At 32.2% G+C, this 25,910-nt stretch overlaps 3 protein-coding genes across 6 annotated transcripts; all 3 read right to left on the reverse strand.

Annotated features, from left to right (window-relative positions):
* Window positions 1-3,869: 3,869 nt before the first annotated feature.
* LOC142555198 (uncharacterized) lies at window positions 3,870-7,080 on the reverse strand. Of its 2 annotated transcripts, none has more exons than XM_075665947.1 (7): window positions 6,929-7,080; window positions 6,784-6,851; window positions 5,784-5,885; window positions 5,251-5,324; window positions 5,103-5,151; window positions 4,696-5,032; window positions 3,870-4,191 (listed from the first exon to the last, which is right to left on the reverse strand). In XM_075665947.1, exons 1-6 carry the CDS (start codon window positions 6,982-6,984, stop codon window positions 4,836-4,838), a joined length of 546 nt encoding a protein of 181 aa, XP_075522062.1. In that variant the 5' UTR covers window positions 6,985-7,080; the 3' UTR covers window positions 3,870-4,191; window positions 4,696-4,835. The 2 variants fall into 2 exon arrangements, with proteins under 2 accessions (XP_075522062.1, XP_075522061.1); XM_075665946.1 differs by having other exon boundaries at window positions 5,784-5,903.
* An 8,597-nt stretch (window positions 7,081-15,677) lies between these two features.
* LOC142555199 (calcium-dependent protein kinase 17-like) lies at window positions 15,678-19,225 on the reverse strand. Its single transcript, XM_075665948.1, has 8 exons — window positions 18,182-19,225; window positions 17,530-17,673; window positions 17,263-17,415; window positions 17,000-17,115; window positions 16,617-16,784; window positions 16,407-16,534; window positions 16,222-16,321; window positions 15,678-15,927 (listed from the first exon to the last, which is right to left on the reverse strand). Exons 1-8 carry the CDS (start codon window positions 18,861-18,863, stop codon window positions 15,823-15,825), a joined length of 1,596 nt encoding a protein of 531 aa, XP_075522063.1. The 5' UTR covers window positions 18,864-19,225; the 3' UTR covers window positions 15,678-15,822.
* Window positions 19,226-19,700: 475 nt separating this feature from the next.
* Window positions 19,701-24,722, reverse strand: LOC142555200 (rhodanese-like/PpiC domain-containing protein 12, chloroplastic). Of its 3 annotated transcripts, none has more exons than XM_075665950.1 (9): window positions 24,392-24,722; window positions 23,833-23,949; window positions 23,536-23,627; window positions 21,552-21,652; window positions 21,350-21,460; window positions 21,099-21,207; window positions 20,741-20,791; window positions 20,198-20,295; window positions 19,701-20,080 (listed from the first exon to the last, which is right to left on the reverse strand). In XM_075665950.1, exons 1-8 carry the CDS (start codon window positions 24,639-24,641, stop codon window positions 20,215-20,217), a joined length of 912 nt encoding a protein of 303 aa, XP_075522065.1. In that variant the 5' UTR covers window positions 24,642-24,722; the 3' UTR covers window positions 19,701-20,080; window positions 20,198-20,214. The 3 variants fall into 3 exon arrangements, with proteins under 3 accessions (XP_075522065.1, XP_075522066.1, XP_075522064.1); XM_075665951.1 differs by having other exon boundaries at window positions 19,701-20,117; XM_075665949.1 differs by having other exon boundaries at window positions 19,701-20,295; window positions 24,392-24,721.
* Between the last annotated feature and the right edge of the window lie 1,188 nt (window positions 24,723-25,910).

A 25,910-nucleotide genomic window follows, 5' to 3' on the forward strand; every position in this document is an offset into this window, starting at 1 on the left:
TATATACCAATTGTAAGATCATACATTTGTCGATTTACCAAAAGTTATAACCGGGGTAACGATGCAACATTAACTAAAATCTGTTAAAATCATAAAACAACTCAAACGTCACATTTGGATTGTTATATCTTACATAAACAATTATTGCACCTGACAAATATGATATAGTTGTTATTTTACATTTTAGAAATCATTTTTCTAAATCAAATTTATTCTCACTAACCAAATAGTTTCATCGAACACAAAGTAATTTTAATTGCTAATAATAATTTAAACACAAATATTAATTGTTAGGATGATCACTCTATGTCATCACCTATACTTCATTAAGTTGTAATCATAGTAATAATGCACAATGAATTGGTAAACATAACTTAGTTAATTTAATATGTGAGTAATATTAAATAACAATTTTGTTATTTTGAAATGTGAAAAATAGTTTTTATGTATATAAATTCATCATATATAATGATAAATTAATTAATATGTAGAAAAGAGAAAAAATTATTTTTTATGTATGTAATTTCATCATATACAATTAGAAATTAATTAATAGGTTGAAAAGAACAAACAAAATAACAAATCAATATATTATATACAATGATTTCGTAATAGAATAATGCTAATATAACCATATTTTGTATTATGTTTAGAACGCAATTGAAAATTAATAACAAAAATATATAATAATAGAAACTTTTAATTTTAAAAACATTATTATCTAAAATATTATCATAATACATAATGAATCATAAATGAAATCACTAAATTATTGAGTAACTATTTATTTAATTATTACTTAGATCAATTTATATAAAAAAAGAAAAGATAAGATATAAATATTAAATATTCATTAGCAACCATGAAGAAATACACTAATTTTAGTGACAAATTTTAGTTAGCAACAAAGAAAAATTATAGATAAATTGATAAATTCAATATGCATTAATATCCAAAGGCATTTAAGATAGACAATAAATTATAAAAGAATCCATCAAAAAAATTATTGATTTAATTTGCTACATTAAATGAATAAGGGTATATTGGAAAATTCACAATTAAAAGTCATATATTTATATGTATGTTAGATATATATATATATATATATATATATATATATATATATATATATGTATGTATGTATGTATAGAGCATATGACTCACAATAACCATATCAATCGGCTAAAAACACCTTTCTTTCTCCTAAAATTTTTTATCTTTCTTTCTCCTAAAATCAAAAGGTGTTGCTCATCCAAGCTTTTTTCTTGAGCCTTTTTCTAGTTGTTCGGATGGGTTTTTTTTTTAATAAGATATTGTAAGATCGAACAATTTTCATTTTATCAAAAGCTATAATTAATAGTAACAGTGTAACTCAAGTCTCTGAAATAATATAACAGTCCAAACATCACGGTTCGATCAATATCTAATTGAAACAATTATTGTACCCAAACAATATTCTTCTCAATAATTACACTTCTTGCAATCAATGAGAATCGAACATGTGACATTGATTCTGATAACAATTGTATGATCGAGTATTTATCGTTTTATCATAAGTCATAATTGGTGGTAACAGTGTAACTCAAATATTTTAAACAGTATAGCAGCTCAAGCACTACAGATCGATCATTCTCCGACATGGATAATTATTGTATACTAACAAATATTATAGAAATATATTTTTTTACCTAACTATAACAAAATGAGAGAAATTTAAAAACTATGATGATCCGAGGAATGGTTTCTCAGATCCTATAAGAATATTAAACAAAATTTGGCCAAAAATATGGCCATTATTTTTTTCCCAAAAAGAAATATATGAAAGTTCCACCTATGATTCATGATGTATATATGTTTGTTTGATATTATCCGTCCCGATCTTCTTATATTTTGTATTATTTTTAAAAACTCAAGGAAATTACCTTATTCTTGTAATTAATTTTTTTTTAAAAAAAAAACCCATTACAGTTACCATTATTATTATTATTATTATTATTTTCGTACAATTTCAATAAGAATAAAGGTGATGATGTAATACCTCATTTCACATAAAATGTTGATTCATAATTGAGTTTATTATGAAATATAATGGAGTCTTGTAACAATTTGTGTATGTCATTTTTATAAAACTGGTTAATGAAATAAAGCTATAAATGTGATTATATAGTATCCAATTTAACTTTTATTTTAATTGATGTTATTCTCAAAATATTTTATGAGTCAAAATTTTTTTAAAATAATTTTATGAATAAATTTTACAAATAATTTTAAAAAGATATAACATAAAATAGAATACAAATAATATAGACACATATTTTTTTCTAATTAGTATTAACATAATTGTCTAAATTCAAAAACTGTCCACTTTCAGCTATAATGACTCTCTCTAGACCAAATTTTTTAATGAGATGCAACTAATTTTCTATCGCACATCAAAATAATGATTGGTATCTTTTATTTTCTCTATCAGTTAATTATAAGAATCATCTGACATATTGACAAATAGTTAGCTCATATCCATATTAACGTGATTGTTCAATGAGTTCATGTAACAACTACTTCATATTCGTCTTTATTATATAAAAAAAGTTAACCCAAATTAGAATAAGATTCTATTATATGTCATTATAAATTCATTTAAATATTAACTTTTTACACATGTGAATTGGGTTAATGAGATCCTACTTATGTGGGTACTACCCTCACTTCAATTTCAACGGGTATGATCTTGCCACGCATACAATTTAAAAAAAAAAAGTTGATCCAATATATGCATGGGCAAATCTTGACCATCCATCCTATCATTACATTTATTCTTATAATAATAATAATAATGCATCATGTTTGCTTATCACATTACGTACACGCCACTTGTAATAATAATTAATTTAATTTATACTAATAATTTTTTTTTAAAAAAATAATTACAAGAATAAGATGATTTCCTAAAGTTTTTAAAAATAATGTTAAATATGATAAGACTGGGAAGTGTGAATTATTATATAAAATCTGAGGAACAGTTCCTCGAATATTAAATCCGAAGTAGGTCTCTTGTGAAACGGTCTCACGAATCTTTATCTGTTAGACGGGTCAATCCTACCGATACTCACAATAAAAAGTGATACTCTTAGCATAAAAATTAATATTTTTTTATTGATGACTCAAATAAGATATCCGTCTCACAAAATACGACGCAGATGACCGTCCCACATAAGTTTTTGCCTTAAATCCGAAGAATTGTTCCTCCTATTATTGTAGTTTCTAAAATTTTCCCACTTTGTTATAGTTTGATAAAAAAAATTTATTATTATATTTTTTTTATTAAAAAAAACTCATTCCGACCCTTCAATATTCAATTCTTCACAATTACTTTGTTTTTTTAACAGTCATGCTTATTATATTATTGATAATTAGATATATTAAACTAGTGATATATCAAACTATTGATGCATGTAAATGGATAATAATTGAAATTTATGGATGATTAAATATATAATAACAATTATTTTAAAATTTGAACCACACACTGATTGAAATAAAAATGTAAAATCAAATAATGGCTTATCTTTCGTATCAAATGGTTAGTTAAGACAAAATAAATATTGCGTTACCTTTAGATGATCACAAGTTTCAAATTTTATTTTTTAAATCACAATTTTCAAACTTTAATAAAAGGATAATTGTCATAAGTTAGGTGAGAGTCCACATTGGAAGAAATTATTACATTTTTGCCAAATAGGTTTTATATTACTAAAATTTAGTGAAATAATAATAATAATTTTGTTTTCATTTGAAATCAACAGTGCATGCTAAAGTGGTGCAATTTCATTTTAGAGAAAGAAATAATAATTAAATGTGCTATAATTTCATGCAAAAATAATGAAATTGCATCAACCATGATAACATAATAGTTCCAAATCATTCTATATTGTGAAAGATCCATCCCCTTTCCCAAAACCAACTAAAGGAAGATAGTTGCAAGCAAAATTACATCAACTCTCTTATGATAACAGGAAAATTTGACGTTAGCGAAAGTGTTTCTAAATATCTGAGTTTCCGGTTGTTCGAGTTCTTCCACATGTGATCTCGAATATAACACCTTCAAGATTTTTAACTATGGTCCGAGTTCCCGCAACTTCACTCACTTTTAATCCATGTCGAATCGCTTCACTGATAACCAGAGCATCCATTCTGTGCAGAAGAAACATAAAAGATGAGTTTCATATTAAATTCACGCTCCATGAGACCAGTCTAATTACACAATGAAGCTACAATCCATAGAACAAGGGGGGTGTAAATAGGATGTTAAACAAACTCGAAGAAGAATAATGTTTAGTTACCGAGTTGGTCGACTGCTACATCAGGATAAACACAAGATCTATATATCTAATGTGGTAAGCCATAAACAAAACCTATAGGGAACGAAGTTTTAGGGGCTAAGAATGTAACCTTTCGAATTTCACCATCTCAGAGCAATTTCGTTATATAAACTAGTGAACAAAGTACAGGCAATATGTGAGCACAAAAAATTGTATAAATAGGACTTGATATAAAATCAATTAAAACACTGATAAAGAAAAATTAACTTACAATAATTTTGATTTACGTTATCTTTTTATTCTTATTATATGCTAATAAATAGTTATCAAAGAAATCACGAGGATCTCTTATTTCGTATATAGTATAGATACTTACACTTTTGCTCTGGATACATAGGCTAATATGAATTTGCACTTTCTTTGATGGCTAACTCGGAGGATATTTGCCACAGTATCAAAGAGCAAAGGAATATTGGACTGCTGAAAGCTTGAACAGAGTCAAGGCTTCTTTAGTTTTTAGTTTGTGTACGCACTGTACGCACGCACACACACATGACTAAACGAATGCAAAGCAGCTAACATGATAGATGAAATGGCAAAGATTAGGATATAAATATCGGCTCCAAGAATGAGATCAAATCCTTCAGGATGGTTTTGCAAGATTTTATCCAGCTGCTCAGAATTTCCCCATTCTAGTTTCTCAGATTTTAATCCTGCAGAAAGAGAGCGTAAACGACGAGACACTCAAGTTCCCAATTATTATAACAGAAATCATTCACTTACCGGCATGACTTTGAGATGATATGCACAGCTTTATGTTTTTCTCAAGGATCTAAATATGTTTAGAGAGAGAGAGAGAGAGAATAATGTCAACATAAAGATAAGATGTATGTCGCCGTTCAAAAGCACCGAGACAGCGTCATAACCTTGCCTTGAGAACCTCTTCATTATGGTCTGTTAGAACTGCTTCACGACAAAATCTATGACAGAGCATCCCTGTAATGCCTGAATTGGAAAATTGGAAACCAATTTAATTTCGAGGTGACCCTAGAAAGTGACGGTAAACTATAATTTGTCAAACCTATGGATCCTTTTATCTTGAAAAAATCATTACCAAAACTATTGATTTCTGCAAAAGTATCTGGTACGCGATGCCATGCAAGATTAAATAGCAATCTTGAAAAAAATAATTCTGTTCTAAATACATTAACCTTTTCTAATAATTCACTATTAAGCAAAATATAATGATAAATTTGGATCTTATTTATGCCTTGAGATGCCTGGAAATAAATATTAGAGGAATTTCACAAATCTTTTCAACTTTTTATTTCTTTCTGAGGGTTGACTAGCGCATGTCTTGTGCATTCCAATATTCATTTAAACATTGTGATATGTTTCCAGGTGCAAAAATGATGTAATATGATAAGCAACAAATTTTAAGGAGGGCTAAATACTAAAACTAACCGACACCAGAGCCAAGCTCAATAACAGAACACCCACGGAGAATTTCTTCATTTTCTGAGAGATAATTATTCAAAAGCATAGCCCCAGGCCATACCAACTGTCCTGTCAAATCATAATCAGCTGCCATATAGACTGTTAGACCACAATCAAATCGCACATCATTGTGCAACACATCTTATGGTAATACAATTTCACTTTCTTTTACATGTTTGTCTTTCATCAAATCAAGCATACACCATATCAGCAGAAATTAAACTCTTGAGTTCTTAAACCTTAATATTCCTAGAGCCAAACGTTATTAAAGACCCATCTATCGAACTTCTGCAGAATCACATACTAAAGATCTAGCACTACAGAAGCCACCTGCCTCAACTGATATAATTGTGACATTCTTCATCGATGCCATGATTGTTCTTCGATCAACAAACTCTTTATTTTAACCAAACGAAAACATATTGCAATGGTGTAGCATAAAACGCAGCACTCTTCCCCGTTAGACAAAAAACTATACAAGTAAACTCGAAAAGGGACAACAAAAACTACACATAATACCAAGATTTACTCATTTACATATCCTTTCATTCCCTCTATCCACACTTGAGAGTCACGCATACTATTTTTCACGAGATTTTACTAGCAGCTCGGTTTTATGCACCGTCTGATTTGTTAATTGTTGTTTGAGATTGAATCAAGATCACATCATTCCCTCACAACATTCCCCTATATCTTCAATGCCAAATCAAAAATACGGCTCCATCCATCGCCCCACGCCAGGTTTAAAACTCGACCCGAAAACGATAACGTCTATAAGCTGAGCAAACAGGTATTTTCCACATGATTTGAGCGGCATGTACCGCATTTCAGAACCGGAGATTTCCGATAAGCAAAAGACAGCAAACACCCAAAAAAATCATTAAACTTATCAAATTACATCCAGGTCTCTATCTTTACAGTCATTTCAGCCATATGCACAAGTACATACAATGCAAAAAGAACTCACTTGAAGCAGATTGGAGGCAATACAGCTCAAGAATCTGCGACCCAAACGAAAACTTGGTCAATTGGTAACTGCAGAGAACAAAAACAAAACCCATTAAATCAATTATCACAAGCAAAAGTTAGTAAAGATGGAGAAAGATGAATACTTGTCGTTGAAAAAGAAAGATGCATCCAAGCAAACAACATCGTCTTCTCCTTCCATCTGCGTTCTCCGAATCGTTGTTTCCCTTGAACTTGGACTTTACTCTTTGGTACTCTTAAATTGGGCTTTTCGAGTACTTTAGGCCCATTTCCTAGAGAATTATAAATACTTGCCCTCTCAAATTTATAAATTATTTTAGTAACCTATTATAAATAAATTTAAACAATTACATTTTAATATGTTGAATCCGATCCATATTACTTTTAAATTTTTTTTATCACTTTATTTATTTAATATATAAATTTTATGTGTAATATTGATTCAAATTATGTTTTAATCTAGTTCAGTTTTTTTTTATTTTTTTTTATTTTGAATTGAGTTATACACTTGATCTGATTCAAATTGATATCTTACATGATTGGTCCTGGAACCAGTGACTCGATCCAGTCCGGTAACATTCATGGTTATATATCAAAGAGATTAAATTTATAGGCTTTCAAAATGTTTATAAATTGTTTAAGAATTTTTAAGTTATGAAAAAAATATTTGGTAACAAATTTGTATAAGATAGTTATTTGACAGGGTAAAAGTTGTTTTAAAAAGTTTTGGACTACCTATCCTATTTCAATATTTAGCAAAATATCTCCATATTGTATTATATCATAAGTATATATCTTTCCTAAATTCAATTACACTGATCCTAAATGCATGTCCAAACATAGACATGCGTAACGGTACCGATTTCGTGTTTGGTAGTTTCGGAACCGGTCCGAATCAGTTCCGATTGCAAGGTAAAAACCTTAAAACTAATATGAATCGCGGACCAATTCTATAATTAACAGACAGTTTTTGGTCCATGTCGAATCGGTTCCACGTCCAAATTTTATTATTTTTAATATAAAATTATTTTTATTAATGAACAATTTTTTTATTTAGTATTTTGAGTGGAAACAATATTGATTAATCATAAAATAAAAATAATATAACTAAAATATTGATTTTTACAATTGAACATGTAAAATTCATCACGATTTATAAATATACTTTGAATACTCCGGATCTTCGTCGGAGCTTGAGCTTTGAAATTCGTCGATTGCTCCAGCAGTCCTATTATTATCTTGGCTGCAAACCAATCTAGTAAGCATGTTGGCAAGCTAAGTGTTTCTGACTTTAAATTAGTTCTTTGTTCACCAATGATTCTTCAACGTACTGAACATATTGATTCAGAAGCAACATTTGAACTTTGAATGACTAGGACATCTCTTGCAATTGTCGCTAACACTAGATAAAGTTAAGAATTTACTTTCCACCTATCAAGAACATCAAAATTCTCTGTAGTATCAATATATTGGTTTAGATAAATTTGGATCTAATTTTAATTTGTTGTTGTCACTGATTTTCCTTTGAAATTTTATCGTTTCAAACTTTGAAAGAAGTTTAGTGGTCCACTTTTGCTTTTTTTTGTCGGCCTTTCTTCCTGCAATGCACTCAGTTCACATTGTTCACTAGTATACAAAACAAACAATTCTTGGATAGAATGCATGATTGATTTCTTTTGATATCAACATTCTTGCGAAGAAATTTAGCATAATATTAAAAAAACATGTCTAACTCATAATCACTTTTTACTAGTATCAAGTAGTATTGATTAGCCATGTACAATTGGGATATTCTCCCAATATTATAAAATTTGTTTTCCATATTTGAAACAAAATCACGCAAAACAACATCATCAAGATATTCAATAAATTTATAAAATATATTGAAAAAAAATGTAGAAACATGGTTGAAATAGAGTAGCCAACGCCATAAAATTTTTGGTCGTTTCTTTAAAAATTTAACAAAGAAACACAATTACTCAAAATATTTCAATCATCCTCAATAAACATTAAAGATTCTACTGCAATATTATTGTAATATGAAGTAACTAAATCTTGAAAACATAACAAAATATGAAACAATCGATATGAAAAATTTCATCTAGTTTCAACATAAATAAGAAATTTTTTAAATTTAATCCCGTTTGATTCGACTAGTGTTTTCTAATCATGTCCATTTCTTATTTCACGTAATAATTTATCGCATAGTTTCAACTTTTCTATTAAAATAGACATATGCTCATATGCTCATCACATGTACATTTAACATATAAGTTCATAATATGACATGAACATCTAACATAAATCAAATTATCATCTTGCCATAAATCTTAACAACATTTAAAATATATCTAGCTATAGTATATGTGTTGCATGACGATTCTAAATGATATAATGCTAATTCTTTTTTGCATAATCCGGATGTCATCAACCAAATGACATGTAACAACAATATAAGATTCATATTTTAAATTAGTCCAAATATTAGTTGTCAAATTAACTCTACAAGGAATATTTGAAAGAAGCGTTTTTTAGTGTTTTTTTTATATTTCTTATACATATGAAAACAATATTTCTTATGTATGTGCCTAAAAATATTGTGAAAATTAGGTTGAATAGTACTAGTAAATTCAACAAAAGCTTCTTGTTCAGTTATTATAAAAGGTTGACAACATTTCGTAACTATTTTAACCATGGCTTTTCGAGAAATTTCATTTTTAATTGTGAAAGTTTTATCACTTGAAAAATTAATTTGTTGTTATGTGGTTCCATACCGAATGATTGTAGAGTATTAGGTCAAGTTTACGTACCTCGACTAAATCTTTTTTCAAAGTACCCGTACCACCAGAACCATCACTCGTTTTGTAAGAATATTTTGTTTTGCAAATTTTACATGTGACAAAAAAGTTGTTCGTACATTGTTTTCTAATATCAAAGTAATCCCAAACTATCCCAAACTTTGCTTCACTTTGCTCGGATTGTCGGCATGCTTATTTCCATCGCGTTGTTTGCTCGGGAGAACAATTGTGTCCCTACATCTTTGTTGGGGAGTTTCATTGCTTCTTTCTTCTCGTGGCCATGTTCGACTTCATCAAAATCGAGGGTGTAGCCAAAATGTTTATCAAAGTCGGAAATATATTCATCCCCACCACTACAATTTGAAGATTATGTCATTGAAATTGGAATGATTTATTTGAGTAAATTGCGAAAAAGTAAGTAAATAATAATGAAGAGAATATTAAGTCTATATAAAATTATAACAAAATATATTGAATATATGTTTACAAATGATTGCAAAGAGAGAAAATTGATTGTAGAGAAATGTAGATTTGAGAGAAATTGTGTGAAAATGTTAAAAAATGATCTTGTATTTATATTTGATTTATGGGGTTAAAAAAAATAAATATTTGCAATTTGGACTCCAAAATTTGGGGCCAAATTGCAATTAAATATGTGTATTACAACCGTTGGCCAACGACCTTTAATTTTTTTTTAAAATTTCTGGTTCCAGACATGATCCGATGACGGGCTGGATCAGAACCGGTTCAATCCATTGAAAAGTGGATTGGAGGCGGTTTCGGATCCGATTCATCCATATCGGTATCAGTTCCGTGCTTAACGGAGCGATTCCAATCCATTAAGCATGTCTATCCAAACATATGCATGCACTTGCATTATTTGGATACCTTTTTCGTAATTATGATAATAAAAATTAACAAAAATGATGATGTGAGACGGGAAAATAGTGACGTGATTTCGGACATTGTTGACATAGCCGATGCGACATCTATATTCCGGTGAAAATGATTATATTTGAAAAAAATGTGTAAGTTAATGGACTAAAATTATAAATTGATCAATAACAAAATAAAAATAAAAAATATGTAAATTATATATAAAAATGAAAAAAATGTATAAGAGTTTATAAGCTATTCAAAATAAATTTAAGTGTAAGCTTAATAAAATGCAAATTGATTGTCACAATGACAAGCTATTTAAAAGGAAGGAAATTAATATTGCTTATAATGGCTTTGACACGAGACCCGAACTCTAAATTTTTTTTAGGACAATATAATCCGTCGTTGTTAAACTCTCGGACTAACGCAATAAACTATTAACTATGTTAGACAGATAAACCGTACTGGACAAATCTTGTACGACATGTTCGTCCGAGAAAGTGTTAGGAGGGTAATTTAACGTCTTGCCAATGATCAATTGTTCACTTAATTCACCAACTTGGACACTCCATAAGTAGCAAATTAATTTTCTTCTTTTGTATATATGCTGGTGATTCTAACTTGAAAGATTCATGTACAAGTAAAGAGCCATACATATGTGGCAAAACTTGTGTGAGACGGTCTTACGGGTCATATTTTGTGAGACATATATCTTATTTGGGTCATCCATGGAAAAATATTACTTTTTATGCTAAGAGTATTACTTTTTATTGTGAATATTGAAGACTATTTTTCGAGTATATTTTGATCAATAAAATGTAAAAACCTTTTGATTTTCATCAACTTTCTTATCCCAAGACGTCTTTTTACAATGCACGAATGCACCAAGAGTGACATGATCCCAAAACCGAATCGGCATGTCGCGATATTTCCAACCGAATGGCTATGTGGAACTTCTACCCCTCTGATGCTCCATTTTATTACCATATATATATATATGACTGCTCCCCTTCAAGCGGCGGCGGCAGCAGGAGCACAACAATGACAAACGAGCTGAAGCTAAAGAAGCACCAACAGATAACAAGCACACGCACCCAATTAATATTGCAAGAGAAAGAATGTTCATATGAATGTCAAGCTCCATCGGCATATCCAAATTGTATTCAAGATTTTAATGTTTTCCTAATTCTAATGAGTTTTGAAAAAGAAATGCATACGAAAACTAAAAACAAAACAAAATCGAAACTAGAATACAAGGTCCATCTGTATCGAAGTTTAACCATGCTGAATTCCAAGTTCTCTATGGACTTAATATCCTTGTGTTATCCTGGAAGATTGTCTTGCTGACTAGTACCTCACGATGTTCAATTTTTATACGCTTTGTGGGTTACTTTCTTGCTTCTCATGTTCAGAAAACTTGCAGCTTCTCCGATTCTTAGTTTCGCGAAACTCCATAGTAGCAGTTTGTTTTTATTTCTTGATGACCGGCGGCGGCTTCTCATGTGAATTCGACACGCAACACAATTTTCTAACTGCAATGAGGAACAATCGGTATATATATATATATATCTGTGTGACTGTGTGTGTGAGAAAAGTAGCATCAAAATTTTACAAAAGTTGAAATAGTGTTTACGTACCCGCATGTCATTTTGTTGTCTGGGAGGCTGGTCAACGATGAACTCTTTCATGATCCAAATAGTCTCTTTGCCATTCGGGGGCTCTCCTTGGTAAAAGATTAAAGAGTTCTTGTATCCTATGCGGATATTGTTGTGATATATTTGTTTTTTAGTACCGTGGCACTTCCAATACCCGTTACCAGCTGTTCGATACAGTCGCTTCCGGTTTCTCGGGGTAAAAAAGTACCATACACCCTCTTTGCAGGGATATGTCTCTGCGGTAAAGCTCGCATATTCTACAAGTAAAAACAGAAAAAACAAGCAATGAAATATCATATTACATGGAGGGGTATTCGTTTCCCATGCAGATTATGATACAAGTTCGTATCACCAGGTTTGAACTATTTTCCCTGCTACGGATTGAGAACAAATACTCAGAACGACCAAGATCAAGATTCTATCAATTAATATATTCCATAATATGAAATTAGTGCCTAAAATTCACATCAATATAAACTTCTAAATCCAAATACCATTTCACAATGAAGTTCTTTCATGACAAAATCCTGGATTCTGTCTCTAAATCTATCTCATGCAAGTTGTTGAAAAGATTTATGAAGAAAAATGTTGAATACCTATCAATTCCCGTGGACTGTGGTTGTAAACATTAACACTACTGATTGGGGCGTATCGTGGAACCCGCTGGTTATTGATCTTCTTCTTCAAAAATTCGTTAATCAGCTCGTGATCTTCCGGGACGAAGCGAAACCCCAACGGAAGATGATATGGAGCATAACTTCGTCGACTTGGCCCACACATTTCGTCAAAAATACTTAAATTCTTGAAAGATCTCTTGATGATTTCACTCTGGATTTAATTTCTTGGAAAAGAATGCTAATGCATATATGCAAGATTCACAGTAAAATTGTATAATTATTTTATATGTATGTATAGCTTGATGATTGATATAATCAATGAGCCAACTGCTGAGTTTTCAGAAACCGCTTTGAGAGGCAACGGAGGATGAATCAAAGGGGAAGAACATGAACGGTTAATGGCTGCAAGATTCATATATTAATGCATGAGTTAATTATCAATCCACCAAATATTTATTTGCTCGAGTTTAAATTAAATTAAACAATAATATGGGAAATTGGGTCATTTTAAAACGATTTATTCATTAAGGAAGATAGATTTATATTGATTTTACCTTCTTGAATTATATTATAAATTTATAAAAGTGGGAATTAATTAACTATACTAGAAACATTTAAATTTAATTTTTGAAAAACTATATAAAATCTCAAATATTTATATGATGTAGTTAATATGAAAAATATTTTTATTTAATCCACAAAAAGTAGTAAATAAGAAATGAATTTAATTATGTACATCAACAAGTGAACTAAAATAATTGAAAATTAAAAGTTAGTGAATCATAACCAAACTTTGAAAACTTATGTATACTTGGACGAAAAGGATTTAAAGCTATAGATTTCAAACCTCTTTTTAAATCAAATCATTCTTCCCGACTCAAATTCTCCTATCCAAGCGCAGTTAATTAACCTTATTATACCAAAACAAAGAATGAATAAGTTAGTAAAGAAAAACCATTTTTTTTTAAAAAAAGTTGTTAATTTAAACTTTTAATAGTGTATTGCCCTAGCTAGAGAGTATGTTGTATTATATAAATTTTGTAATACCATATATTATATTATATTATTAAACTTGACATGTCATACCAAAAGGTGCAAGTTTCAATTATTCCCAGAGTGAGAATTTATCTATGTATTGTATTTATAAATTTATAATGTAATGTACCCTTCGTAGTCCGGTTGGAAATAATTAACGATTAATAGTTTCAAAGTAGCTGATATATATATATATATATATTTTTGGTTCTATGGGTCAATGAAATCCGGTTAATTAATTAAATTGGAGCAGTCTGATTTATCAATTGTCGGTTTAATCAACGGTTTGATCCGATTTTAAAAAACTATGATTGAAACCGTATAAAAAAAAAGAAAAAGAAAGACCAATGAATCTCGATTTTGATATCATTTAAATTTTTGCTTAAATCGATTTTTTTCTTTTTTCTGCAATTTTATTTTATATTTTCTCCTTTATATGATTGGATAATAATGCTGATCAAAATTATAAATTAAATTTTAATGCATTAAAGTATTATTTATCCTTTTTTATAATGTAGGAGCCCACAACCGCTAACCTTCGGTGAACTCTTAGACTAACACAATAGTCACATTTATCAGGTAAACCGCACTGAACACTCATGTAAGACAAGCTCGCTCGAAAAAAAGTGTTAAATAACGATTTTTAATTTTTGTACTATAAATTGACAAGAGTATGGTCGGTCGGGTCGAGATCGAAGAGTTACCTCACAAAATTGACCCGTGAGACGATTTAATATGAGTTTTTGTGAATAAGAGTAGTTTTCTTGAGAGACAGTCTCACAAATTTATATCTGTGCGACAGGTCGACCCGATCCAAATTTAGAATGAAATGTAATATTTTTCACATAAAAAGTGATATTTTTTCCTCCGGGCAATTCGGATATCTGTCTCACAAAATTGATCTATGAGATGTTGTCATAAGAATTTTTGTGTAACATATAATACTATACAAAATGAATTTGAAGTTTATAATCTTATTTAACTAAATAACACATGATACAAAATGAATTTGAAGTTTATAATCTTATTTAACTAAATAACACATGTTCTGCATGTGTTATTTATTGGGAGTCTAATTAAATCCTGGAACTATATGATATATATACATACATACAAACACACACACGTATATAAAGAGTACATGTTATATATCTAGGTGGACATTATCCGGAGCAGCATTGCTGAACTGGAAACATAAACAAGTTTGCGATGGAATTGGTTTCGAAAGCGATGCATCTAAATGGAATTGCACACATTCTAGAGATACCGAGTTTATCTTGCTGTACTGCTTCTAACCTTAGCCTTTTCTGTCATCAAGAAATTTTCCACATATGAACCATAATCTTCCATGTAACCGGATGTCGTTGGAAAAATTATTTGCTTTGGTGTAGAAAAAGTTATTTTTGACATCAAGTTCATGCCCCAATTCTAAGCTTTCAGTCTACAGGTAATTTCCTCAACAACTGGAACTAAACATGGATAATACATTTGAACTTGCACTATCAGAGGCCTTGTCCAGTTCAAGGACTCAGAAAGCTGTCTGTAAGTATAAGAGATTGAACTTTGTATTCCTGCATAATTCTGCATGTATCTGAAGATTAACAGATACAACATCGATTATCCTGAGGAATCTTGTTTATGTTTGATCGTCAATCTGTTAGAAGAAATATCAAATTCTAGGACAAACAAATAATATTCTTCAAAGGAAAGAAAATTATCTCCCGTCACATTTCACCACAACACAATTGGCAATGCATCTTTGAAGGCTCCTAGTATATGAAAAACAACCGTAATCTGAATGTGATACTTACTGGTGTGGACTAATGTTACAATTCTCCGATCACCCGAATTAGGGTCCTCATTCGGAAATAATCAAACCTTTTCCCTCTATTTGTTTTAACATAATTGCTTCGGTACCGTGATTTGCATTGAGAGTTGTAAGCCAATCATATTCTCTTTAGTGAACAAGTAAGAAGAAATGGATAAAATATAATGAGATTCTCCATCATATCCCTACACATGGAATGATGTAATACTATAATCCGAAGACACCGTCTCTTCTCTTCTTGGGGTTTGCTGCTGCTTCTGGATTACCTTTCTTCATCATTGCCACAAACTCTTCATAGTTAATATTTCCATCCTGCATGCAAATGTTTAAAATAAACTTATACACGGCACGTTGTCGAGAGGGACTAAGACTTTGACACATGGCTATTTAAGCTGTCATCACACATAAAATTTGAATTTTTTCCCCATTTTGGGGGAGGGGCAACAGCCAAGTTTGTCTCGCCGCTGCGCACACCTCTTGGTAATTTGTAAGATTAAACTACATGTCTCTAGTAATAGTTATGCTGAATTGCGTAACTTTCATATAAAAAGAAAATGAAATGAAGATGAGGATTCACCAAGTTATATATCAGAAACAGGTGCTTACATTATCAGCATCAACTTCAGAAATGATTTCCTTTATATCCTTTTCATCATTCATTCCATATTCTCTTAGAGCTTGCTCTAGTTCTTCAATCGTAATGTACCTGATCACAAGAAAATTCAACTAATGTTAAGAACTCTGTTCAATCATTTTACAAGCAAATACAAAGTTTCGTAAACATTAAGTACCCGCTATTATCTTTATCAAAATACTGAAATGCTGTGTAAAGATGTTCTTCTCTGTCCATTCTATTCATATGCATTGTTGCTGTGATGAATTCTTCATAGTCAATCATCCCATTGCCATCGGCATCGGCCTAATTTTCGTTAATTAACAACATTAGTGTAATGACAACATAAAACTTACAGTGAGGTTTACAGAATTTCTGAAATACTTACAGCCTCCATCAACTGTTTGACTTCATATTCAGATAGTTTAGTGCCTTGCTTCGACAATCCTTGCTTTAGCTCTTCCAGAGTTATTGTACCACTATTGTCTGTGTCCATGCTCTTGAACATTTGTTTCAATCCCATGATTTCTTCCTCTGATAAACAGCCAGCAATAACCTGTTCATCCAAGAATCTAACAGCATGTCAAGTTCCATCTTCCCTAAAAGATTACAGTTTAAACAGAAATGATCCAAAAGTAATGGAATTATTCCAATACAGGAATATCGACAGTTGACCCCCTAAACCCGAAAATCTTGAAGTTGACCCCGTCAACTAGTTTCTTGAGTCTGCTGTTGTGTCACAAGTTTTGTAAAGAAAGAAGTATAATTTACCCGAAGTGCGATTTTCTTGAACTTATTCATGGCTCTGAATTGTTTCAACCTATTCAAAACAGCATTATCAAGTGGCGTATCAGGTGCCTCTCCATCTTCTTTGATCCATGGATGATCTGAAAAGAGTAGAATAACATTTTAGGATGATCTTCTACCATATAATTTAGTAATTATGTACTTCATAATTCCGAGGTGTTAAATCATTTTTCTCAAGACTTAATGGTCTAGTGTCAGAGTATCTTCAGCAATTTAACTATGCGTACTTAGAACTTGGAATGCTGTCAGCCTTTGCTTCGGGTCCGAATTCAACATCTTCCTTACAAGATCCTTTGCACCATTTGAAATGGTTGGCCAAGGATCGCTTGTAAAATCAACATGTCCTCGAAGAATGGCATTGAAAATTCCATTTTCAGATTCTGTACTAACCAAATTCCCGTTAGAACTTCAAATAGTATTCTGACAACGGCTGAGTCGAAAAGTAGAATGCTGCTTTATTTAAGTAAATCGAAGTTATGAATATTGTAAATTACCTGCCCAGAAAGGAGGAACTCCACATAGAAGTATGTACAACATGACTCCAACACTCCAAATATCAGCCTCTGGCCCATATTTCCTCTTCAACACTTCTGGAGCAATGTAATATGCACTGCCCACAATGTCTTTAAATTGTTCTCCTGGAATTCATAGACAGAATGAGATTTACACATGCTGTTTTCAAGGTATTTCGTACTAGGCATATTAGCATTTTATAGGACATCCATCTTTTGCAAAATAATTCATAAGCACAATCACCATCCAAGCCTTAGCTCTGGTCTACTTGCATAGTTCTTCTTCATTATACTTCCCTGAAATTAAACTCTCGATCATCCCCTAAATTCTTGATTTATACTTTTTAACTCTGATTGATTTAATTATTGTGACTCTCCGGTTTGTTTGAATATACTGTCTCTTAGAGTTATTTTTTAAGGTCAATGCCTGAATCATCACAAACGTGTGGCCTTAATCGTGCGTCATTTTTCATTTGACATGTCATTTTTTGTTATGTTCATCAGTTCTTGTACAACCCTTTGTTTGTCTAATCATAAATCATGCTTGTGCAAAATTTGTAATAATCCATGGTTATGAATACCATGCATGCTGCAGAACCAAGAATTTATGAAATCTGCAGAAACCATTTATTACCCTCTTTGTAGAATACAGAAAGCCCAAAATCTGTGGCCTTGAGCGGTGCATTCTCATCCTTATTCAAGAGCAAGAAATTCTCAGGCTTGAGATCCCTATGAATAACCCCCATGGAATGGCAGGTGTGCACAATCTGCACGATGGTTCTGAGCAACGACGCGGCAGCACGTTCAGTGTAATGCCCCTTAGCAATGATCCGATCGAAAAGCTCTCCTCCAGCACACAATTCCATCACCAAATGCACCGAATGTTTATCCTCATATGCACCCTTAAGCTCTACAATGTTGGGTTGTCCTGTCAAATGGTGCATGATTTGTACCTCCCTTCTCACATCCTCGATGTCTTCCTTATTCGCCAGCTTTCTCTTTGCTATTGTCTTGCAGGCCAACTGTTCACCGGTATGTTTATTTGTACAGAGATGGGTTACCCCGAATTGCCCACGGCCAAGCTCTTTGCCTATGGTGTAGGTGGCACGTACGTCTTCCATGGGCCGACCAAGAACAGGGCCTATTGGGGTTGGCTTGGAGCGCTTGGGGGAGCGGTTTGGGGACGCTGGTGGAGGCGTTTTTGGAGGAGTGGTGGAAGGATTATGGGTGGATGGCCCTGCGTCTGAGGTCTCAACCTTCCCCACCTCATCCGATGGAGCATCCACGGTGGCGCTCCGGGAGCAGCAGCTTCCCATGTTGTTAATGAATCAGTTATTCGGTTTTCAATGATTTATAAGGAAGAGAGTTCAGAAGAGGAGGGAAATGCGGCAGACGAAGTGGCTACGGCCGTGGACTGGTGGCCGGAGCCCGGAGGAAGAGCAAAAGGGAAACTTCTTTTGGGTATGTGAAAGAAATGAGATTGCTTTAGAAAGAGAATTAGCGCGTGCATGCATGCATGCAGAGTCGGAAGAGCGAAGGGTTACAAGGTTGTGAGAGATTGAAGGGATATTTTGGTAATTTAATTTTTCATGATAAAATTGGTTTGAACGAAAGAAAAAAACAAATCATCTCAGGCACAAATGGCGGGGAGCGATTTCAGGCATTTGTTTTGCTTTTCTGGTTGACATCTGTGAAGAACCAGTGTCCCTTCACCATGATACATGCATATACATTAAAAAAAATTAGCAAATTGTTAAATTTTCTTTTCCAATTCGAGATTTTATATTAAAATTTAAAAACGCTTTTTATATTTTTATGTTATAAAAGATATGATTATTTCATTTAAAATTTTTAAAAATATATAAATATTTTTATTAGTATAATGTAGATAGATAAAGATATCAATTTATTAAATGTATTAATGACATTTTTATTGAACCAAAAAATGAAATGTTTTGTAATTTGGGAAAAAAAATGTATTTTTGGTTATAAAAAACAGACCAGACATAAAACATTAGTTATTTTAAATGTCTCAAATTTAATAATAATGGACTAATGGGGTTAATTTGTTTTGTGGAAAAATATCTTTTATCACAAATCATACATCTCTCCTAAAAAAAGTTTAAATTTGTGAAATACATGAAAGTTTCAAAAAAAAAAGTTATCATTATCTTTGTATGATATATATTTTACAAATTTAAATAGTGTAACATGAGATGTTACATGATTTGTGAGGGAATAACCCTATTATGTAACAAAGATATATAGGTATATAGATACACTGGTCAATCAACAACTCTTTCATTGAATTATTTGAGTCGTAGTGTTACCATTTAGCCGAAGAACAAGTTCTTCATATAGATTGATAGTACTAGTGCCTTGAGAGACAGTATCCAAGTTAATGGAACAAAAGTAGAGGATGTTCTGTTATCTTCTTCAACAATATTATCACAAGTTTTGAGCAAAGCCATTGAGATATTCTGGCAATTCATGCACAGTGCCTTAACTTCCATTTTGGCCTCCGTACCAAAACCTTCGAACAAGAAGTTTCTCAACTCAACCGAAAACCTCTATGTTCAACATAACAATTGGATAATTCTTCCATGGGGGATGATACAACATAAGGGAAACAAGAAAAAGAAAAATATACCTAGACGCAATGCAAAATTAGTAGGTTGGAACCGATGGATCTGCTTTCACAGCATATTCATGAATTCCTCCGGAGACATTGAATACTCTCCTGAATCCCTGAAATCCAAAGTCATGATACAGAAGAACTTAAGTCATTGTGCATTTATTGATACTATTATGGTCATGCACTATCAGTATCAAGAAACAAAAGCAAAACTTAATCCTTCAAGGAGTTATATATTGTATGGTGGAGTTTTTCCCATGATTCAAACCAATTTTTTGATGGTGATTGGAATGGCAGAGTGGTATCAAAGCAGAACTTTATTGGCCTTAGGTAGACTGTCCCAGGTCACATCCCAATCGCAATAGAGTCATGCTTGGATTAGGTCGGGGACAAACCTTGGGAGAGCCAAACTGTAGACGGGAAATTTTCAAGCTAAGAGAACTAACTGAAGCCAGGGTTCTGGCCTTCGCCACTGCCCCCACATGGTCATTTTTTTAGAGTGTAATTTTATTTTTGCTTCCCAACATGCTATTTTCTGTAGATATTCATAAGATTCACCTGTGTCTGCAACCATTTGGCGACTTGCAATGACCGCATACCATGATGGCACTGCGTTAAAGTTTTAATATAACAATAAGCAAAAACTTGCAACTATACATGAAATCTGATGGCAAAATCAACAAACGGCAGGTTAGCATATAATTAAAAAGCCAATGATGAGTTACTTTAGTATAAGTAAAAAGGTCATAACTGATGCATTCAAATAAAAAGGGTACATGCAACTGATAATGAATATTATGTATGCTGTCACTAATCTCAATAGCAACACAGTAATAAAAAATAGTCGTTCCTATCAAAATGATATTTCACAGCATAACAATCAGTGCACAACTTGGAATAATTGTTTAGAACATACCAGGACGTATGTATCAATCTGAGGATCTAACATTGTCAAAATTTCAGGTCCCCAGCTTCCAAACTGCCGAAGTGGAAGAACCTGGAAACCTGCCAGTGAAGCTTGGGCCCTATATCAAGAAAACAAAATTTAAATTGTGGTAACATACTATTTTCATAAAACGAAATGAGAAATCACAATCTAACACATTAGTTTCCTGAATCCTGCATTTTTTTCCTTTTTATTCTTAGGATGCGAAAAGATTTGCTTACACTTCTTCAGGTTCTCGAACATCAATCAATTGGGCATCTTTAAGAAACGCTGGATTTTGCATTTTCTCATGAAACTCAACAGGTTGGATGTCTTCAAATACTGATTCCTCCCTGCAACAGAAAGTGCAAAAATTACGATAAAAAGCATATCCGTTCTCCCTCTAGAGTCTAGACTCGGTTTAAAATACATATTGAATTTTACCTCTCTGAGAGAACTTGCAACAAATGCCATCCAAATTTAGTCTTGCACCTTACAACTTTATTTAATGGAGCAGCAAATGCGACTTCATCAAATTCTGGCACCTGATGAACTTTACTGTCAAGGTGCAATTTTTAAATGAAATCAGTGTTTTAACGACGGTTTAGGCGGTAGGCGGCCCTCGACCGCCCTGCCTTTGTCTAAGACGGTCTCTATAGGCGGTTCGAGGCTATCCAACGGCGAGCAGGGGGCAGAGGTGGTCAATGATTTTAAAAAACTAGTCAACTGTCAATGTCTAATAATTTTAAAAACAAGTCAAAGTCGATCAATTATAAAAACTTTATATATAATAAAAACACATCTCACTCTCTTTTGTATTTACTTTTGGTTTCAAATGTCCATCATCAACCACCACCTATCTCAAACCACGTCCAGCTACCGCCGCCATCAGCCACCACCTTAACTATCTTGTTAGTTTGCATTTATATATTTATTTTCGCTATGTCTAGATTGTATTATATTGTATGAAGTTTTTTTATGCATAAACATTATTTAATTATATATACTATATATATATACATGTAGAAAATGATGATTATTTGTAATTACAATGTATGATTATATATGATTATCTATTAAAAAATTGCTAAAAAATTCAACCGCCTAGGTGACTGAGACGGTAGGCGGTCACTAGCTGCCCCGCCACCGCTTCTCGCCATTTACAATATTGAATGAAATTAAAGGAAAACCATGAAGACCACGAAAATCAGACTCGGCTTGGACTAAAATTTCAAATTTCGGACTTGGTGCCCGAGACCGCTAAAAGATTTGGGCTGAATTATGGAAGAGATTTTTCGCTAATCATGGAATGATTTGCATAAAATTATGGAATTATTTAACGGCCATTAATAACACGATTTTGTGCAAAAATAAGAAGAGCAAAACACCTATAAATAAGCCCTCAAACCCTGCGGATATCACCCCACAAATTCTCTAGAAATTTCGAGCAAGGCCAGAGGCAGGTAGCATGCGAAATGCTGCAGAGATTGATTCAAGTTCGAGCAGGCAGAAATCTGTCCTAAGCAAAATCGGTATGAGGACTTACTTTTTAAAATATAAATATACGTGTTTAATCGATTGTGCGTGCATTCTTTGTTTTTATGTTCTATCCAAGAATTCCATTTAAGCACTGTTATGATTCGAGTTCAATATGGATAATAATTCCGAAAGATGTTATGTTATGATATGACCCTACACGATGTGTATAAACCGTTACATGTCTCACCTCTTAGAAAACTAACAATTAGAGACTAATCAGTGAGACATTGAAAATAAAATGAAATATCAGTACTATATGATTATGTACACGATGGGTATAAAACCCTCGTTTGCTGAGTATTTCTCCAAACACTCAACCTTTTACTTTCCCTCCTCAGATAAGAACGAATATCAGTTAGAGAAGGACGAATAAAACATGTTCTATGGCTGGTGACAAAAAACAATTTGAGATCAAGATACCTGTTTAAGTTTGTTATCGTTATTTGATTTCAGTTGTAGAAACTTACTCATTCTATTTCGTTTGTTTTTTTGGAATTTTGCATTGTAAAGAAAATAATTTTTATGTTATATTTGCAAAACAATGGTGGTGTCAAACGCTCCAGGCGCAGGGTGTGACAAAAACTCAGCACCCAAATAAAATAATCACAAATCAAATAAATATGATTCTGTTTGATTGAGATATCATCTTGCCTTGGATATTTTCACTAACCAATATGAAAAATAAAACTACAGGTCAACTAAATAAAAAAGAGTATGACTGATGATTGGCCCTTCCAATACCATCGCTTGATTTGGATTGCATAGTTTCGCAAACAATCCCATTGGAAAGAAGTAAATAAAATCAAAATTAAAAAAAATATATAATCTGAATAGATAATTTTTATTTAAATGAAATAAGCAGCAATTGAGATGCACACAAACAGCATACCATCTGCCCTCTTCTCACCCAACCAAGCATCCCACCTTCTTCTTTAGATGGGCAGATAGAGTATTCCACAGCCAAGTCACTTAAATCCTCCCCTGAATGCAAAAAGTGATGCTGTCACAAAAACAACAAAATGGAGATAGAGCAAAAAGCTTTAACATTTTCTACATTTGAAGCTCGAGCTTCTATCCGAAACTGAATCTAAGAAAGAAAAACACCAGCTGCACACTGCTCCTCCATTTCGCCACCGAATCTACCAATTTGGACTCTAATTTAACGAGAGCCAATATAGAAACTAACCTTCAGCAGCTCTTTTCTGTAGTTCAAGCAAGAGGTCCTGATCATCTTCTTTGACAAGCAAGTGCTGTACCAATAATTCTCTGGCTTCTTTGGAGTTACTTTCAGTGCCGAATGAAGCTGAAAAAAAAAGAAGCAAAACCTGAACTGAATGAACTTCAAGAAACTAGAAAATGATATCTTAGAGACTATTATGCTAACAAAATACACAAGCACACGTACATATACGAATGCTCGCGCGCCATTATGATTACATACATTCATACATATATACGTATAACATATGCATATGTTTTTTGAAAGGAGAATGGTATCTAGAAATAAGGATTGCATTAAGAAACGTAAATTAATCAAACTCGAAAATGAAATAAAATGAAAGATTACCTCCAAAAAAACCAACAAATTAACCAACACAAACTAATAAAAGGAACCAACATAATCTTACAACAATTGAAAAAGAACCCCAGAAAACCAAAACAATAGATAACTAACAAAATCGGATCTTGAACACAAACAAACATCAAAACGAAGAAAATGGTATCGGGCTCCATCAGTGACAAACCTGCAGCCTTAGGAATGCTACATTGACCGATCATTCCGGATACCCCACTCAATTTGGAGCTAAAAAAGCAATAATTACGGCGATAAACGGGCAGAACGTGAGTGATTCTTCGATGTAAAATAGACTGCGATGCCTGCCCTTGGGAGATATGGAAGATTTGGTGATAGTTGAGAGCGGGCAGCAGAGCAAAGATAGGTGACGGGGTTGTGAAAATACTTGGCGAGAGATGGCAAGATGAAGCTCTTAACATCGCTTGCTCTTCGAAATTTGAATGAGAGAATGGAGAAGATGGGAGTTTTTCTGCAATTATAACCTTTTTACCTTCGACTCGAGATAACGCGACTTTTTTTAATCGTCGCACATGTACAACACGAGAATAACATTTAAGATTAATCACATTCGCCTTCGAATAAATTAGTAACCGATATGTCTGAATTGGTGGAGTGAATTAACGAATTTTTGTCAATAATTTTTTGAGTTAATATGTCAGACATGATTTGTTTAGTTCAATTTATTCGGTTAACGTAGTTTGAAAACTATGTGCAATGGTTCTATTGTGAGACGGTCTCACGATCTTTATCTGTACTGATATTCAAAATAAAAAGTTATACTCTTAGTATAAAAAATAATAATTTTTCGTGGATGACCCAAATAAGAGATTCGTCTCACAAATACGACCCGTGAGACCGTCTCACATAAGTTTTTGCCAACTATGTGTTATTGCTTTTAGTATTCAGAGAGCATGCATCGTATGAACAAAATAATTGAGATCATTAGAGTAAGAGAATATGATATAGTATATACAAATAATAATATATTTGGTTTGATCGATTGAAACATTCAATCACCAATTTTCCCATTAACTAATAGAAATTGAATAGGTATGTTGTGAGACAGTCTCACGAATCTTTATATGTGAGACGAGCCAATCCTATCGATATTCACAATAAAAAGTAATACTCTTAGTATAAAAAGTAATATTTTTTCATGGATGACCCAAATAAGAGATCCGTCTCACAAAATACGACCCCGCGAGACCTTTCACACAAGTTTTTGTCATAGAAATTATATTATATCAGGTTTTGTAGTGTTTGAGATTGTTAAATGGGAAATAAACTTTTTCATACATATATAATTTCACCTTTATGAATTTAATTATCTTTGGTTTGATTTAAATTATTTTATACATAATTAAACCGTTGAAGCACATTATAATTATTATCTTTTTAGTCTTTTCAAACAAATGATGTAAACAATGCTTCCATCTTAATTTAATGTTGCACTCAATTAGTATGAATACATGTCCAAGAATTAATCCTAATGTATCTTGGGGCCTCTAGTATTTTTACATATCTATGAATACATGTCCAAGAATTCATCCTAATGTATCTTGGGGCCTCTAGTATTTTTACAGTATCTAAATCCTTTAAACACATCAATCTGTTTCATATCTAAAGTGAAATATAATATTTTTGACATAAAAATTAATATTTTTAAATCAAATCATATATATTACATA

This window comes from Primulina tabacum, chromosome 9, assembly GCF_025594145.1.
Source record: "Primulina tabacum isolate GXHZ01 chromosome 9, ASM2559414v2, whole genome shotgun sequence".
In the NCBI taxonomy this organism is placed as follows: domain Eukaryota; kingdom Viridiplantae; phylum Streptophyta; class Magnoliopsida; order Lamiales; family Gesneriaceae; genus Primulina; species Primulina tabacum.